The sequence below is a fragment of the Uloborus diversus genome, unplaced genomic scaffold, assembly GCF_026930045.1.
Source record: "Uloborus diversus isolate 005 unplaced genomic scaffold, Udiv.v.3.1 scaffold_13, whole genome shotgun sequence".
NCBI lineage: Eukaryota > Metazoa > Arthropoda > Arachnida > Araneae > Uloboridae > Uloborus > Uloborus diversus.
Window position 1 is genome coordinate 2717691 of NW_026557987.1, and position 19910 is coordinate 2737600.

The window sequence follows — 19910 nt, forward strand, 5'->3', positions numbered from 1 at the left end:
AAATAAAATGAAAAGTTAAGTCATAAATCCTAAGCAAGAGCATCCCACAGCCTCCATTGCAAACACCTCAATACACATGTATAATTACTTACACAGCCACTTACATTGCTAGTATAATCAGCAATAGATCCAAAAAAATATTCGTTTAGCAATCTATGGGATAATCTATAAAACTTCCCTAACTCCATAAGGCAAGAAAAAAAAACATCAAGTATCCAGATCCTGGCATTCATTTGAATTTTAATTATGTTTTTCGCAATCACGAATTGTGATAGCACCCTGCTCATCAAATTTCTTAATGGAATAAAATGGAAATGGAGAAGAAATTTGCACCCGTCCTATTATGACTCTGGGTTTCCTAGATCAGGTAATACGAGGAATACCCATAAAAAACGGAATTGCAATTAGGATGAGGTAGTTAAAGATGTTTTGGTTATTATGGCCGATTTGCACCAGCACAATTATAAAGGTCGTATTTACAGCGTTATTATACCGTTATGGTATTTTTATTTATTATCAATCTTGAAAATATGGGAATTAGTAATCTGGAAACTTCGATAAAGTTTTGCTACTTAAGTTCATCTATATAGGTATTTTTACAGAAAAAACTTGATTTTACACAGGAAAATAAAAAAGTTTTAAATGTTAAATCTGCTTCAGTTAAGCTTTAAAACAAAATGAATAAAAACTCGCTGGCGATTTGTAAGCATGACGACGAAAGTTACTTTATCTAAATAAAAATCACAAACAGCGAGCTAGACTTACGGTAAGCTGAAAAATAAAAAATGTATAATAGCTGGAAAAAAAAAATCTCTTTTTAAATTCCTTCCAACTAAAAATTAATTTAAAAAGATTATGCTGTTTCTTGATCCTTATTACTGATCGTTCTCCAAGTGAGGAAAAATATTCAAACTGTTAATTTTAATTTTTTCCTTTTTTTAAGTTTTAATTTTTTGTAGTTTCTTCAAAGGTATGACAAACTGCATCTCTTTTTTTTTCCTGGAAGCTTGGTGTAAAATGTAGACAAAGAAATATGGCAATGCAACGCCAAGACGGAAGAAAAACTTAAAAAATTACTTTTAAATAAAAAGAACCGCCTTCAAAAAATACCCATTAACTAAAAAGCAAAAAATAACTGATTGCACTTACATTCTATTTCCTACCCAAACATAGAAATGAAATTTATTTTACAATTCCAATACAAAAATCAACTAAACTAAACACCGATTTATAAACACTGATTTAAATTACTATACGATGAATTACTTTAAATAACTAATTATATACGCTCTCTTAATTTTTAGTAACCTTTTGAAGTCGGTTCCTCCTACAAACTACTAAACAACGTAACTGACAGCCCACCGAATCCTGAATTAAACACTAATTTAACTATATACGCGAGATTAGTCTTTAAAACTAAACATACTTAGTTACGTTAGGCAGTAGTTTATAGGAGGCCCCGACTTCCAAAGGTTATTAAAAATTAAGAGATCATATATAATTAGTTAGGTATTTAAAATAATTCATCGTATAATAATTTAAATCAGTGTTCATTTCATAATTCGGTGCTTAGTTTAGTTGATTTGTGTACTAGAATTGTAAAATAATTGTCATTTCTATGTTTGGGTAGGAAATAGAATGTAAGGGTAATCAGTTATTTTTTGCTTCTTAGTTCCTGGGTATTTTTTGAAGGCGTTTTTTTTTTATTTAAAAGTAATTTATTTTTTGCTTTTTAGTGGTGTAAATATAAAATAATTTCTTAGGATAGAGTATGTGGTACATGACGTTGAGGCCTTTTTTACGCGCATGTCGAGTAAGAAAACGTCGAGCACATGAATTTGCTTTCCGAAAGCAAATGCAGGAGTCACCAAAAAAAATCACTTTAAGTTTAAATTTGTAAAATTGTAATATTGTAAATTGTAATTTATGTTTCGCAATACGTGTTATGTAACTCGTGATAAAAGTCGCATGTTTCTTCACATGGCCCCACAATCGATGAAGATTAAAAATTCCACTAGAATGAATTTTATGTTTGCTTCAGAGAATCCTTAATTCAAAATTTTCATTATCATTACTCTTAATAATATATTTTTTTAGTACTTTCTTAAAGTATAGGTAAAGAAAGTATATACCTTTGTTTATCAATCGGTTTTATATTTAATCGTTTGTGAGCTAAATTGCATGAAATTTATTGTTTTACCCTTAACTTTCCCCTAAAGAACAAATAGGGTAAATCAAAGATTTGAAACCTAAGTTAACCACCCCTAAACAAAACCACCACTAAACAAAAAAAAAAAAAAGCATAAAAACCGGTTCACTAAGTGAGACGATAAACAAAGTACAAATCTATTTAAATGTGAGTATGATATTTGAAGAGTTTCTTCAATTTTATCAAACCTAAACTTGATTACCATTAGACCGCCGCGGCAGTATACCGTTTCAAACAAAAAAAAGAATTTTCCTTATCGGTACAGGCAGGGGCGTGCACAGAAATTTTGGAGCCCATCACAAATGACTTTTCCGGGCCCCTTTCCATATTGTTTGCCCCAATATTTCATCCTTAGTTATAAAAATATTGGTGCCCCTTTCAGGCTCAGGCCCGGGCCAACAGGTGTCCCTCCCCCCTCCCTGTGCACGCCCCTGGGTACAGATATCTTAGAGTATTTATGGAACCTTGTACAAAGGAAAAACAAATCCGACGAGTTCAGAACCTCCTCCTTTTTTTTTTTTGAAGCTTGCTAATTAATGTAACCCTAATTTCAAATTGAACTGGCGGCAGCGTGAAATAGTAAATCTAGAATATTGGTCAAACTTCAGAAATCATACACAGTTATAATATACATATTATTAAAGAATATAAATTAAATCATGGGGGAGGGGTGCTCTGTAATCAATTCCTCCTCAATTGAACACTAAATATATTTAAAAACTGGAATACTAAATAAAAAAACTTCATATTTTAGTGCCTAAATAAAGTTATTAATTAGTAAATAAAATATTAAGGTAATTTATTCAACTATTAAAGTAGCAAAATATATTTAATTTACTGCTTTGGTATCATGGGCGGATCAAGGGAGGGGGTCATGGCCCCCTCCGAGAAAATTTCAAGAATAGTTAAAATCCCCTTTTTTGAGCAAAAATTAAAAAAAATTTCCCTTATAATGCATACAAAGTACAACAATAAGTAAAACAATGAGAGGGGGCCATGGTCACCCTGAGAAAGTTTCAAAAATAGTCAAAAACCTCTTTTGGAACTAAATATTAAAAAAAAATCCTTATTATTCCTCGAAGTCTAACATGAATATAAAAACAATGCCGAGGAGTCATAAACTCACACGAAGGAAGTTTCAAGTAGTTTTTTAAAACCCTCTTTCCTAGCTTAAATTGAAAAAAAATGGAATCAAGTTTTTTTTCGTTCTAAGTGGACATCCGAAACTGTTCAAGCCCTAACCTTACCAAAGACAGTCTGAAATGGGTTTTAAAGTTTATAAATTAGGAAAATTTCCTGGGATGGGCCTTTTGATCTCTCCTCCCTTTAACATCACGAAAAATCGTCTGAAACAGCCTTTTTAAAGCTACAATTTCCGGGGGAGTGCTGCAACTCTCTTCTCCCCTACCATTATCAAATATAATTAGAATGCATTTTTAAGACTAATTGTAGTTTAGAAAATTTTCTTTGTGTCGGCCCTCGAATCTCTCCTCCACGTACCATCACGAAAAGATCGTATTAAACAGCGTTTTAGCTCTACAACTGCAAAAAAAAAAAAAAAAAAAAAAAAATCTGCCAGAGAACTCCCGGATCTCCTTCTTCTTAACATTATTGGAGATAAAGTTTGCGTTTTAAAGTTTCAATTTCGAAAAATGGACGGGGGATGGAGTCGCACCCGAGTGCTTAATATTACGAAAGACAGTCAAAATGAATCTCTAAGTTTACAAATCAGAAAAATTTCCTTCGATGGGCCCTCAAATCTCCTCCCTCTAACCGCATCCAAGATCGTCTAAAACTGCATTCTTAGAACTACAATTTCGAAAATTAGATCGGGGAGCGCCACCAAATCTCTTCTCTCCTAACATTACCAAAGATCGTCTAAAATGTGTTTTTAAGACTACAAACTCCAAAACTTTCCCGGGGGAGAAACCCCTGAACCCCTGAACATCGGAGTCAATATTATACTGACGGTTACTTCATATCGGTTTCCTCTTAAATCAGAAATACTTATACAGTCGCCTCAGAACAAACAGCACTGATTACAGGAATACCATTTTGAAGCGACAATAGATGCACACGTTTGTTCAGAAAAAGAGGAAAATTATTGGGACGGTTATACATCCTTTATGTTAAACTTGTGTCGCCTAGTGAAAATTCCTTAAACAAATGCTCTGGTTAAAGGTGGGCTATATTGATATTTGTAATATTCAAAAATTTCCAAAGCATATTTTTCAAAATGGTCCCCTCCGAGAATTCTGTCTGGATCCGCCCCTGTTTGGTATGCAGTAATAAATACATTACTAACACCTATAATAAAAAAATAACAGGCGACGCAGCGCCAGCGTTGCGAAAATTAATCATCCATGTGCCGCGAGAATTAAATATCGTTCAAAAGAAAGCCAAAACAGGTGTGAAAATACACCGATCACAGCAAATCTACGTAACCTTGACGAAATGAAATTTAAAGTTTCTTGGATTTCTCCGAGACCCCTTATCAGATTCAGACCAAATTACAATGGGACCATCTGGGAAGTATACCCTTCCAAACAATTTTTTTTTTTTTTCAAATCGGTCCAGTAGTATTGGAATAATTCGAAAACATGCATAAAAAGTCGCAATACGAAATCATAACCTCCTTTTTTGAAGTCGGTAAAAAAAAAAAACAGTGAAAGACAGCTTATACTTGCGAAAAAGCAAGGGTTTTCAAACTTCTAGACATTGCGACCACCTTTTTAAACAAAGTACTTTGGCGCCCCCCTCCCCCCCCCCCCCAAAAAAAATTGACTCTGTATAAACAGCAATACAGTAATTAAAAGCTTCAGAAATGGTTAGGTTTTATCCTTAGAAACACAACTGTAGTGTGTTAGAAACACAACGACAGTAGTAGACCTTACTGATTTTATAATCTTGCGGAGTTTTACGACAGTTATTGACCTATTTTTGTGCTTTTTGTGTATTTGCTGTGTTTTTATTTAAAACACAATGCTGTGGCTTTTTTTTTTGCTGCTTTTGCTTTTTATTAAAAACACATAGGATATGGGGATAGAAAATAACATTGGTTTGTAAAAACTACTATAAGATTTTAAGTCGCGGAATACTATACAGTTTCAAAAATAGCGAATTTCCTTTGCAGATTCGTGCTTTTTTTTCATTTTTTTTTTTTTTTTCATGTCGAAAAGAATGGTTGAGAGCAACTTCAATTTTATCAAGGTTTAGTTGGTGAAAATACAATTTCAAACCTGGTTTAACACGCTGACAAACCAATTTACCTGATCTAGATGTCTGCCCCTTTAAAAAGACTCATAATCTATACTTCAAACAGATCATAGCAAATAGGAAGCGGAATCTCTGGAACCCCCATAGATGCCTTTTAAGGCAGATCAGCAAGATCAGTTTAAAAACAAAAAGAAGAATTTTCATAAACAATAGCCACAACTTCTGACTTATTAACGGGGGTTTCTACACTTAAATTCAGATTTCGCATTTCTTCACCTATTTTCGCCCAATTTTATAAATCAAACAACTGTTACAAAAAAGGATTTAGTTCAGTTTTTCTAGCTTTTTACGTTAAGTTTAATGAGAGCGTACAATTTAATGGTGATTTAAACTACTTTCTTCATACAAACTGTCAAACAGCTAGTTCTGCACTTCATTCACAGAAATAGAAAATTGGTTATTGGTTGTACACAAATGTTGTACATTATACAAACAGCCGCATCAAAAAAACAGAAAATAAATCCCAAATTCTATAATCTTACCTTGTATCCGTAGTAAAAGCAACTGTCCTATGAATTCGCTTCCGCCATTTCAAATATTCACTACTCAAATGAATTCGTTTCCGCTACCTCAAACTTTCACGCCAACGCGCACGGTGACAACTTAACATCTTTTACTACGTCACACAGTTCTAGCAACATTACATTACATTCTTCAATACGCGCTAAAAAATGATAAGGGATACAGAAACTTAGATCTCACAACCTCGGTTGCAATAACGCAATAACTGCAACACGTTTAAGATTTTAAAAAAAATAATAATAATAAAAATTAATTTGAATTTTGACCTCTTGAATTCAAATTATGTTTTTCGCAATCACGAGTGTGTGTGTGTATGTAGGTATGTGTGTTTATGTGTGTGTGGGGGGTATGTGTGTTTAAGCTCATTATGTTTTGCATTGAAAAAGGCGTTCCCTGTAACGCCGAAACACGTGTCTGCTGTAATTTACAAATTTGTGCTTCTACTTACGTTGTTTTGTCTTACTTTACTGTTCAGCACAAAGGTATTTATTTATCTTATATGTGTTTGTGTCTTTTTGCAGGCATGAGTGTGTGGGTAGTTGTGTGTGTATGTGTAAGTGTCTGTATGCATGTGTAGGTGTCTGTATGTATGTGTAGGTGTCTGTATGTATGCGTGTGTGTGTATGTGTTTGTGTGTGTATGTGTTTATGTGTATGTGTTTGTGTGTATGTGTTTGTGTGTATGTGTTTGTGTGTGTATGTGTTTGTGTACGTATTTGTGTGTGCGCGTGTGTGTGTGTGTGTGTAGCATATGGATGCAACCTGGAGATTGCTTTCGCTATAGGAGCAGCATCGTGAGGAGCCGGTCGACGGTGATGCTGCGGAGGGTGGCGGTGGGAAAATAAAATCAAAGGACATCAAAACAGTCAAGTGAGAACAATAAGCAATCGTGATTGCTCAAAAAAAAAAAAGTCGTCTCCAGTTGAAGGTTAATTAAAAGAGACGACATATTTGGTGTGTTAACAAAGGTGCGCAATGAACCGGATTAATAAAGAATGTATTAATTTCTGTTTACATTGTAACCTGCAGTTGACCATAACTCCTTTCAACTACCCCGATTTGCACCTAGTAAGAAGAAGTAGGGAGAAAATACTACTCAGCAACGATTGATTTCCTTTTTTTAAAAATATTCTTTTATGGCGGTTTTAAAGTAGCTCCAATGAGCCAGCTTTTTGGCAAATGTAAAAGTGCTCATTAAGGTTCAAGTTATTGAAAGAATTTGGCATAATTTGTAAATATGCTATTTTCTCAGTTGAGACACTAAGATGACCTTGGGTTGAAAGGTGTTGTTCTCAAGTGTAGGAATGGTAGCAAAATATAAGAAACACATGAAAACTCCCATCAGACAACTTGGTGAGCTTAGACTACATGTTACAACCACCTCTTCGTTTTTGGTTTCAAACACAGACATTTTAGTTCCTATACGTACTCCTTAACGTTGAACCACAAGTTGGATTTCTAATTTGCTTTGCTGGTGTAGGTGGCGGGTTCGACTCCCGCTTTCACCCCGGATGTAATTTCTATATTTTTCTGATGTAACTACAGTGATCTCTCGCTTATACGCGACCTCTGTTATACGCGTTTTTCATTTATACGCGTTTTTTTCACGGGCCCGGCCAACGATATAGGGAAACAATATTAACTCTTGTTCATTTATGCGCGAAACCTAAAATGCACCTTTCACTTATGCGCGATAAAAAACTTTCAAGTTTTAGTTAAATCGCAGATTTGCGCTTTGCTTACCAGAAGATTTGTACCCTTCTTATTCTGTCTCTTAGAATGTATCACGCGCCTTTATTCCATTGTTCGAATTCTTCCAAACACCAGTTCTTTCTTGCACAAGTGAGCAATTGTGGGTGGAATTAGTCTTGTGATTGACATCGAGAGGGGAGAAAGGGTTACTACGAAAAGGTTGTCGTCATTAAAAGTCGTGGTCAAGCGGTAAGCATTGACGTTGCCTTTTGAGGATCTTTTGCATCCTCGTAGACTATAGCTCTGATCAAGCTACATTTTTTAGGTTTGGGCGGATTCGCTTACGGGCTGTACAGTGTATGAAAAATGACAGAACGTACAACTTCATTTTTTTAAAAATTACAATGCATAAACCGAAATTATGTGCATATTTATTCATTAGTATTAGTAGTGTACTATTAGTATTACTATAAGTGATGTAAACTTATTGCATTTAAGCTTATTTTTGGGGGTTTCGCTTATACGCGAATTTCACTTGTGCGCGAAAATTTCGTTGTCCTCTTTGGTCGCGTATAAGTGAGAGGTCACTGTATGTGCTGTTTGAGGCAAAGAGCGGGATGGGGATCAGGACGGGGGAATGTTCTATAATCTCCAAATTCTGTTATTATATTCCACATGGGATCACACCATTTCTTGAGTGCAGAGCATCTTACTGGAAATAACGCCAATAGTGACCATAATCATAGAACTCATGTGCGTTCGAAATTGACGAGTCTGTACTCCATTCACGGAAAAGGTAAACGAGATGCCAACAAAGAAATACGCCATTTGACGGCGTCAACCTATTGTTTGGCCCGTAGACAATAACAAATCCGATCCAAACAGACCGCGAATTTTGGGTTACTTTCTCCACAGCAGAGAAAATCCGTGAAATCTGCAACCCATTTTACAAGCTGCAACCCAAACCATCTTTACTTTTGGTCTATCTGTTTGCTGAAAACAGTAAAACAAGTTTCGACGTCCACGCTCTCGAGACAACTATTTTCCAATTTGAACGAAAATGTCGGTTAAAAGACCGTGGGATATAAAGGCAATACGATTAAACTTTGCTGAAACACATTAAAAAAAAAATACTCTATAAATATACCATACTTGACCGTAGTACTTTTCTTTCATTTTAAGTATGCATAAATGCATTTTGTTCTTTACGCTATCCTATTAAAAGTTCTCAATCAAAACCACAGTGTCTATCAATTTTTAACCGACTTCAAAAAGGAGGCGGTTATCAGTTCATACCGTATGTATGTTTTTTTTTGTTTGTCCACTCACAGCGTATCACCTAGTGAACCGATTTTGATGATTATTTTTTTAATGGATAGGGGATGGCTCAACTTAGGTCCCATTACTTTGTTTGACCATATTTGTCCTTTAGAAAAAAAAGTTATGGGCAAAAAACAATAAATTTCATGCAATTTTCCCATTAAATAATTAAATTTAAAACCCATTGTAATGAAAGTTTGGTGCCATACGACAGTAACATTAATAGTAATTGTAATTATAATTTTGAATGAAGGCTTCTCTGAAGCAAGCATCAAGTTTCTTTAGGGGGATATTTCGATAATAATCGGGAATCTGGCGCTGTCGTCTCATTTTTTGGCGTAAATAATTTTACTTTGGTAACCTTGCTGATTTAAAGTAACCCTATGTGAATTATCGAAATCTTCCCTTCTTCAATGCTATTGCTCCATAGTGGGGGTAAACCTAACCTGGAAGCGAGGTGATGGGATGTGATTAGGATCTGCTTAGCCTTCACAATGCTACCATTAGGTTTGCCTCAACTACAGTAGTATTTTTTTTCGTTATCATCTATGCCAATAACAGATGATGGGGGCTAAGTAAGAAAATACAGAATTGCATCATGAGCAACTTAAATGCTGTGAAATGTAAATTAGTTAGGAAAAACGTAATACTTAAATGGTTATAATTAAATTAACTACACATTAATTCCAAAGAGGAACAAAGATAAGTTTTTAGTGCCAATCGCTTAAAGTTTAACGCGTGTTTATTGTTTTTTTTTTTTTTTTTTTTTTTTTTTAGTATGGAGCATTTTTATGAAAAAACAAGGTGAAGTTTCGTGATGGTAACTTCTTTCTATTTCTGAAATACCTACATTTACACTAAAAAGAATGAAATAAAAAAATTTTGAAAAAAAATAGAACCGACTTCAAAATTGCTCCAGAAAGTGAAAAATAATTTTATTCTTTAAACACCATCGATAATGCTTTTAAACATAATTTTTGAAGTTGGCGCAAAAACGATAGATAAAATCATTCACAGCCATAACTCAACTACAACTATAAATTTAAACAGGCCCAATTTATTCAATATATCATAAATTATGCATTGATGACAACATATTTGAATAACGATATAAATGTTTCGTTCGTAACTTTGGATGCTTTTCTAAAAGAAATATGAACGAAGCATGGTCACACTGGATTTTATGTTTTGTTTTTGCGCCAACTTCAAAAAATATGTTTAAAAGCATTATCGATGGTGTTTAAAGAGTAAAATTATTTTTCACTTTCTGGAGCAATTTTGAAGTCGGTTCTATTTTTTTTCAAAATTTTTTTATCACGTCTAAATTATCAAACTAAACAAACACGTCTAAATGTGTAATATACCAGACGCAACTACATGAAAGTTCTGCCTTATTTCTGGCTTAGGGACGGTAACTGCTAAATTCCGTCTAAATGTGGCTGAATCAGCTTATTTTAGCACTTTACATTTTTACTACCGTTGAACTTAGTTGCGTGATACTATCACTTTAAGAAGCCCAGTATCTGGAGAAACTAACATCAGAGAGAAAAATTATACCAGATGTCTTCAAAATGTCAAACAAATGTATAACATTTCTCTAAAATTCAAATATTTAAAAATCTGCCGCTATACATTCGTCTTTTAGCCCTCAAAGAAAAGACTACTACTAACTCTAGAAGATTTTCCAATGATCCCCCAAAATTAAACGATTTTTCCTCACCTCTTAAAAATATGAGAATTTTTTTCTTAAAATTATAAGATTCACTACTGACATTGCAGGATTTAAAACATAACATTTGCCTTTTTCTTCGCACAGAAAATACATCGGCTACCCCTAAACAAATTTTTCTAATATTCCCCAAAATTTCAAGGATTTTTCCACACATCTTAAAATATGGGAATTTTTTCTGAAAATTATAAGACTGATATGTAGCATAGGCGACTAGTACGGGGGGGGGGACAAGGGAGGCAACTGCCCCCTCACTTTCAGAAGCAAAGGGGCTTTGGCTTTGCCTCTCCACTTTTTCAAGTTCAAATTTAACTACCGATCTAAAACTGATAAAACCGATCGATTCTCGTGTTTAACAAAAAAAAAAAGAGACTGAATAAGTATTCAGTAAGTTACGCCCTATAGCCAGAGCTAAGGCAGAAATACATAAAATACACCGCCAGCTCAGTCAATTCCAGCCGAGGACTGCAGTTTCGTGCTTATTAGCACTCCTCGGCTGGAATTGACTGAGCTGGCGGTGTATTTTATGTATTTCTGCCTTAGCCCTGGCTATAGGGCGGTAACTTACTGAATATAATTGCCTTGTCTGCAATATTCGAGTCGAACCGAACCATTGTTTCGGTCACTCGTCTGGTCAGTGCTACTTCTATGTTAGCTACCAGTTTGTTTGACACTCTTGGCTTCCTTAAGAGGTTTTCCATCTCCAGCTCAGTCACTTTCCTATGCCGGGCCGATGAGTGCTAATAAGCACGAAACTGCAGTCCTCGGCTGGAATTGACTGAGCTGGCGGTGCATTTCATGTATGACTGAATAAGTGTTTATTTTTCTCATAAAATGAAATGGAGCTTCGAATTGGAAGTAGGGAGCCCTACAGTGGCCTTCTGTCCTGATTTTCGAGGCTATGTTCCTCATTAAATAAATAATGGCGTTAAAATGAAATTGCCCTTTTTTTAAAGTCAGTTTTTGGGTAAAGTCAGTTGTTACCTAACCTCCCCCCCCCCGCGCACCTTCTTTGATCCTTCTTTTTTTTTTTTTTTGCCACACTAGCCACCTATGATGTTGTAGGATTGAAAATTTTCGTTCTTTAGATTTGTCCTTTACTTCGCACAGAAAAGACTTCTAACTGGATACTCTGTGGGGGATACGTAAACATAGCTAAGTTGCAAACAGCTAATTAATAGAAACACAAAACTCTTTGCGTGAAAACAGCACGATATTTTCACGCGAAAAAAAAGTGCCACCGAATCTTCAATTCTTTTGTTTAGTGCGCTAATGGCTTTGTGCGCCAAGAAAAGGAAAAGCTCACCTTTCCCATTCTTTTCTTTTATTGGTCAGCGCTCCCGCTAAGCCTTTGTTCTCCACCAATTGCAAACAGATCTTATTTTTAATGAGGATCGTTAATGGGAAGCGGTTTCCGGATGAGAACAAGCAATCGCAGCTTTTTTTTTTTTTTCCTTTTTAAAGTGTCGTTTTCATTAATGTTCAGACGAAGAAGAATGTGGCATTAAGATAAAGCGTTCGATAGAACTTTCAGAACGGTCGTAGAACTCCGGCAGATGATATTCCAAGGGATCGATTTGTGGTGAGATGAAGGAATGAAAAATCGAAAATCAATCTTTTTGAAATGAGAACAGAAAAAAGGTGTTACTTCTCTGCAGCAAAATTAAAACTATTTCCAAAGTAGTAATTAATTGAGAAAGATTGAATTTGGAATCATGGAAACAAATCCGAGACACAATCTGCATTTAGGGCTAATGTCGAGACCTAATTAGTTAACTCTAAAAGACTTGTGTTCCGAAAGTGTGTTTGAAAGCCCGTCATTTCAATATCAAAGATAAGAGGCAAAGAATATTTTACAGGATCCAGCAGGGAAGCAGGAGATTTTAAAAGTGCCGTTAAAAGAGAAAGAATACTGTAAAAACACTTATTTTCACACGAAAATTTCAGCCTCGTGAAACATTTTAACAAAAAGTCAACTTTCAGTTCTGTTCATACAAAATTCGCAAAACTTTCAGCCCGCAAAACCACAGATATCGCGAAAATTGTAGCTGACGAAAATAAATGCATTTACAGTACTACCTTTATTAAATTGAAATACACAGGGCATAAAAGTACACAGTACAGTAAAGCATTTAATTTTCGAGCTCAAAAAACTTTTGAAATCGAATTTTAACCTCCTGAATTGTGCATCCAATGTAAGAAAAAGTTCAGCGAATTCCTGTAGAGATGCTGCAACAGGTAACGGGCAATATTAGCTCCCACATGCTCGAAAAAAAAAATTTTTTTTTATTTTGAAAGACGGTAATTAACTTAGGAATTTTGTGATTTAAACCCGGATCTTTGGGGATGATTGGGTATTTTAAGAATAAACTACCTCTATGATTTTCCACGATGATATTAGACTTAAAAACAAGGTTATGTAAGATTTTTTCCAACGATACCATAGCTAAAAACTCTTATATGTTCTCAATAACAACCTGTTTCTCAAGTAAAACTAAATAATACCTGAAAATATACTTGTTAAAATTTTCTCTCTCTGTGTGTGAGTGTGTAAAAACAAAAACTAATTTAGTTTGTTGGTTATAAGGTTAAAAAAAAAAAAAAAAACTATATACGGTAGAACCCCAATAATTCGGGTTGATTGGGATCCGGCTCAATCCGGAATATCGAAAATCCGGATAATGAAAATAATAAAAATAAAACACACTTACTGAAAATCACCTTTATACGAAACACATAGAATAACACAAACTGTAAACATGTTTATTTTGTTATTATTAAGTCTGTAATCTTCTGCTGTGAGAGTTCAATTTTTTTCCCTACAGAGGAAAAAAGTATTGACTCAAAAGTTGCTTTGCCAAGAAAAGGGAACTCAATGACATTAACGGTCTTGCCGTGAGAGGGTTAATAAATTAATGTTATGGAAATTTGACGATCGCTCCTCAAATTGAAAAAAAAAAAAAAAAAAATCTATCGATCCGGAGATCCGGACTAACGGGTTCCGAATTTGCGGGGTTCTGCTGAAAAGCACTTCTCACTTTGTAATATACGATTTCTTAAAAACAGTTTAGCACTTAGAAAAAATATTAAATATTCAAACCAATCATTTTAATGTTTATGTAATGGGGTTGTTTCCCTCAGTCAAAAGTACTACTTTTAGTTACTGAAATTGATAGAATGAGTAAAAAAAGTAACATGGACCCAGAAAATACTTTCATTTTCTCAACAGTTATTTTTTAATTAATTTTTTTAAATGTCTGATTTTGAAAACAAGGCGTGGTCTTGATGACGTCACAAATGATGCACTTTGCCGCATCTTTCTACCATGTTATGATAATCTAGAAACGAATTAAATATTGCGCTCTACGCTCGCTATCAACCCTATCCAATACGTTCCCCGTTGCCAATACGCGTGAATAAAGATGAGAATTAAATATTTTGCTCTGTGAATGGCAACACTGAATGGCATTTCATCATTTGTGACGTCACACGACAGAAGCGTAAACAATGAAAGCGCACCAATTTAAGTAATTTTTTAAAAATATTAAACAAATTTTTTAAAAAATGGTCAGATTCTATGTTTTTAAGCATACTCTTTCAGAAAAAAAAACTTTTGAAATTTTGGAGACTACTCCATTGTAAAACAATTCAAATTTATTTAATTCGGTATTGAGTTAACTGCGTGGGTAGCTGTGATATTCATTACAGTTTACTTCGCATAAAATGTTACGAAAATGTTAAACTAAAATGTTAAACTAAAATTCGCATTTACAACAGTAAAACGATTAAAATTGAAATTATGAATCAAAAAGTTAAACTGAGACATCGATTTCCTTAAACTACATGAAAATTTTCAGGAGTGTTCGAAATTTCCTTCCCAAAAGCTCGATTTACTCCCGGTTATGCACTCGTTTTTCCCTTCCTTTATTACAACACTACTATTGCCTTACAATGACCTTATACCGTATTTATAACAATACTAGTGGTCCCCGCACGGCTTTGCCCGTAGTAGAAAATGAAAAGGTCATTTTCTTCGCCTGTATATTAACAAATAATAGATGATGAATTTCTCGCCAATTTGCAACGTTAAATGGCTTGCCCATGTTACGGTTCCACGTTATGATGATTTCGTAATTTACTATTCCACGTTGTGATCATTTGCTCGGTAAAATTTTCTTAAAATTGGAACAGAAAAAAAAATCAAATTTTCGAAAAATCGCTTCCAGGTGCACACCCTCATGCTATAAATCGGCCGAACGGTCTAGGCGCTGTGCGCGTCACAGAGATCCAGACAGACAGAGATCCGGACATCCAGACTTTCAGTTTTATTATTAGTAAAGATTGCAATCTTATTCGAAAGGTCTCTAAGGAATCTCGAAGACGTCGAAACATCGCTCAAGTGTTCTCATCATTCCAAATAACTTAAGGATTATTATTACAGATCAGCTAATATAACAGGATAGTTTTCCGTCATTTAAAATAATCATAAACATGCATGCGGACACCTGTTGATCAAACTCGTGCAATTACATTGTATTTGACACTGCACTGCCCCCTCGTGGTTCGCAATAATGCGCTTACGCTAAGCTATGATCGTTCCAACATGCGATTGTTCTAATTAGTCTTAACATTCCCAACTGCATCCAAGTCTTATAATGTGAAGAAAGGGACTTTAATCGTAGAGCAATAAGTAAAGGAACACTATGTTACGATAGAACACACATCATCGACTCACACAGGTGGGTCTCTCTGGTAATCAACAGGAATTAATTCTAATGGACATTATGATGAATCGGAAAATTATTCATGAATCAATATCTGTAGAATTGGTTATTCTACGTAAAATATAAATGGTGATTTGTTGAAGATGAACCAAGATTAATAATCCCTATAATTTCATTAAATTTAAATAATTTAGAAAATTAGTAAATTCAGATATAATTTGAGAAATTTAATAGTATAGTACAGATACAATTTATCGTTTTTCCTAAATCAGGAGTTCCCTAAATAGGCGCCGCGGTACCCTGGGGTGCCGCAAGAAGAGACGAGGGTCGCCGCGAAACGTCCATGGTCTATTCATATTTGTGTATTAGAGATAAACTAGTGTGCTGTGAGAAAATTATAATTTTTCAAAGGCTGCCGCGAATCGGAAAAGATTGGGAACCCCTATCATAAATAATTGACAAAGCAGTAGTAGAGTATAAACTTATTTTAGGGGTGATATTGAATTCAAGTAAAATTATTTGAAGACAGAGTGAAATTTTCGGAACCTCTTCAAATATGCGTACAAAAATAATTGAAAAAAAAAAAAAAACATTTTAAAAGTTTCTTTTTTTTTTTTTTAATAATTTTTTAGTTTTAGAACGTTGTCAGGACAAAATTTTGGAAAGGGCAATCGAAAATGTTCGGAATTTTCGAATCTCAAACACCCCTGGCATACTTATGATGTGCAATTGCGATTGGCTGGGAAAAAATCTAATAAATAAATGACGTGAGGTCGGTGAAATAATAACTCAAAATCGCTTATATCATTTGGTACGTCATCAGAATCTTACCCACCTGAAGAAGAATGGTAAAACATAGAATGATTTGATTTTCACGGTATATTTCTTCGGCGAGGAACTGTCGCACCACAAAAAAAGACAAAAGCTTAACCATCTTTTCGGTAGCATTGCTTATTGCGATGCATTCCCCTAAAGAAACTCCGAATTCTGGTGGCAGTTTTGGTGATTCGTCTTGCAGACAATATTATCATCAAATACACCGTCAGCTCAGCCATTCCATCCGAGGACTGCAGTTTCGTGCTTATTAGCACTCATCAGCCCGGCATAGGAAGTACCTAAGCTGGAGGTGGAACACCTCTTAACACTAGAAAGACGGAGGGGCCTGTGTGGCCCCTCGCATAGTTTGTTGTTTAATAACTCGGATAATGTCTAATGGAACGTAATGTAACTTCCTGACTTTTCATTATATGACACTATTTGAATGCTTGTTTAATCATTTTATCATACGCCTCATAGTACTGTAAATATTGATCCTTATACCTAGAAAGACGGGAGGGGCCACAGTGGCCCCTAAGCTTTTTTACAATTAAAAAAAATTTTTGTTTTCTTTCTCCTAATTGTTCTAGCATAAAAAAAGGCCATTCTCTCTAATTTAACCTGTAACTTCCGCTTTATACAGCCAGTTGGATATCCAAATGCTATAAACAGTACTGACTGCTTACCAGTCTAATGGTAGCCATTGCTCTTGAAAAGAAAAACTGATCCAAGCTTTTGGCCAGTATAGAGAGCAACACTACAAATAATTACATACTAAGTTTTTATTTAGTCATGAAAGAAGGTGCATTGGGCATGTGGACACACTCAGGAAGAATTTTTAAAATAATTCACCCCAAAAATGGGTAGGGGCCACACTGGCCCTTTCAGTCTTTCTAGGTATACAGAAAATGTCAGTCGTTCTAGTGTTAAAGAAGCCAAGAGTGCCAAACAAACTGGTAGCTAATATAAAATTAACACTGACCAGACGAGTGACCGAAGCAATGGTTCGGTTCAACTCAAAGATTGCAGGCAAGGCATGGGATGGAATTTTCAGTAAGTTACCGTCCTATAATGACTAAGCTGGCAGTGGCGGCGCGAGAGCAAAAGTAGACATCGGCGATGCAGTTTTGCGAGGCCCTTTTAATCATAAAATATTCTCAGACAAATAATTGAATTCTTGGAATTAATTTTTGTACTAACTATTGGCACTTAGGTTTCCCAATTCACTTAATTGCTAGGACATTTCGTGATTAGTAGCGCAGTCAAAAAGAAGTTTTTTTGGTGGTGGGGGTGGGGGAGGAGGCGGCCCATTCACGGGGAAAAAATAACCTGATAGAAAGGGGGGCCGGGGGGTTCTCCCCCCGAAATTTTTTAAAATTCATAGTTTAAAGACGCCTTTTTAGGCTTTCTTTGCTGATGTTATAAGGGAAAAAAGGTGCAGGGGGTCTCGGTGGAAATTTCTAGAAATTCAATCCTTAAAATCGCAAGTATAGGCCATATTTATTGACTTTAGGGTCAGAGACTGTCCCAGATCGATTCTTTAAAAAAAAAAAAGGTTAAAATCAATCTCCTGCAAATTCTCGAAATTGAAGTTTTAAAAACGGAATTTTAGACTAACTTTGAAGATTTTACGGGAAGGAAGGGAGCTCTTCCCTCGAAAAAAATTTTCGATTATGGTACTAAAAACTTTAGCAATATTTTATATTCAGAAGCCATTCCACTTAAACTTTTTGTTAATGCAGTTTAAAAAGCCTAATTGCTTATGATATAAAAGAAAGACGGTATGGGGACCCTTGCCCGAATATTTTCTGAAATTCTAGCCTTAAAAATGCGATTGTAGGGCTATTTTTTGTAATATTAGGTTCGGTAATTTTTGAAATTCAAGCTAAAAAAACGGAATTTTAAGCGATTTTCGATGTTGTTGAGTATTTGCGTTTGTTGTATTTAATAAGAGCTTCAATTAAAAACATGGAAATATCTTAAAACTTCTGAGAATTTTGCGAGGCCCTATCTGCGCGAGGCCGTCGGCAGTTGCCGACGTCGCCGACGCCTAGCGCCGCCACTGTAAGCTGGCGGTGTAAATTCATGTGTTTCTGCCTTAGCCCTGGCTAAATATTATCATCATTTGATGTGTCCTCAAGCTTTCCTCCATGATCATAAAATGCTTTGTCTTATGTTACTAGGGATGAATATGTAAAGTTACGTACTCGATGATTTGATTCGCGATCCATTTTCAGTTTGAAAAATTGATGTGCTATTTAATGCCTTGCATTACAGCTCAGTTCTTGAAAAAAATTACAATTTCAAATTGCACTTTGCTGGGTTTAACACGTGTACAGTATTATCAGAAAGTGGGTTCATCTATTGTATGGTTTTAACTCTATAAATTTAGGCAGTGAGAAGCAAAATGATATAACTGCCAGTTGTCATTTTGTTTCTTGTTGAAACATGCCCAGTTAAGAGGATTACGCGTTTGAGTAGAACGCGTGCTAAGTTTAGCAACACATTCCGTAGCCTTTATTACTATTTCTTCCCCCAAAACAGGCGAGAGTTTCTTTTACCATGGTTGTTCTCGTGTTCAAAACAATGTGCCAACTAGGCTGGCAATCAGTACTAGTTATTCAGTAAGTTACCGGCCCTATAGCTTTTTCTAAGGCTGAAATACATGAAATACACCGCCAGCTCAGTCAATTCCAGCCGAGGACTGCAGTTTCGTGCTTATTAGCACTCATCAGCCCGGCATAGGACTAACTGAGCTGGAGGTGGAAAACCTCTTAAGGGAGCCAAGAGTGCCAAACAAACTGGTAGCTAACATAGAATTAGCACTGACCAGACGAGTGACCGAAACAATGGTTCGGTTCAACTCGAAAATTGCAGGCAAGGCAGGTATATTGCCTTAGCCCTGATTATAGGGCCGGTAACTTACTGAATATACCTGCCTTGACTGCAATTTTCGAGTTGAACCGAACCATTGCTTCGGTCACTCGTCTGGTCAGTGCTAATTCTATGTTAGCTACCAGTTTGTTTGGCACTCTTGGCTCCCTTAAAAGGTTTTCCACCTCCAGCTCAGTCACTCCTATGCCGGGCTGATGAGTGCTAATAAGCACGAAACTGCAGTTCTCGGCTGGAATTGACTGAGATGGCGGTGTATTTCAGTACTAGTTATCTCAAATTTTTGTTTTTGGGACTTACACCCTCTTTGCTTTTAGGAGTATCGATTCTGAACCGAGCTATTTGATACTGACATTGCGTTTCTTTTCAGCCGGAAAGAAATTCCATCGTCGGATCAAGTCCTCAACTGATGGGTCGACCCAGCATGAAAGAATCCTTCCCCGTGAACGGTTACACATCATATCCAACAATATTTATATGAATCTGTAAGGAAACGTTATTGACTAAATAAAAATCTTACTTTCAAGGTATAAGAGATTTTTTGGTGCACTTCGCTCGCAGCACTGCCTGAAATGACTCGCTCAAAAACTGAGTGTACAGTAATCCGCAAATCGCTAAGTGGGAAAATCGTTGACCCATACCAGAATTTGATATTGTAATGCGTTACACATATTTTGCAATTTACAGCGAGAAAACGAATCCTCACGACTATAAGCAAATATTAGAGGACC

At 35.5% G+C, this 19910-nt stretch overlaps 1 protein-coding gene across 1 annotated transcript in view; it reads left to right on the top strand.

Annotated features, from left to right (window-relative positions):
- LOC129232671 (uncharacterized) overlaps positions 1-19700 on the top strand; it is a 144280-nt gene extending 124580 nt beyond the window's left edge. Inside the window, exon 4 of the mRNA XM_054866804.1 lies at positions 19550-19700. Within this exon, the coding sequence (XP_054722779.1) occupies positions 19550-19589 (40 nt within the window). The 3' untranslated portion in view covers positions 19590-19700. The remainder of the gene's footprint in view (positions 1-19549) is intronic.
- Positions 19701-19910: the final 210 nt, after the last annotated feature.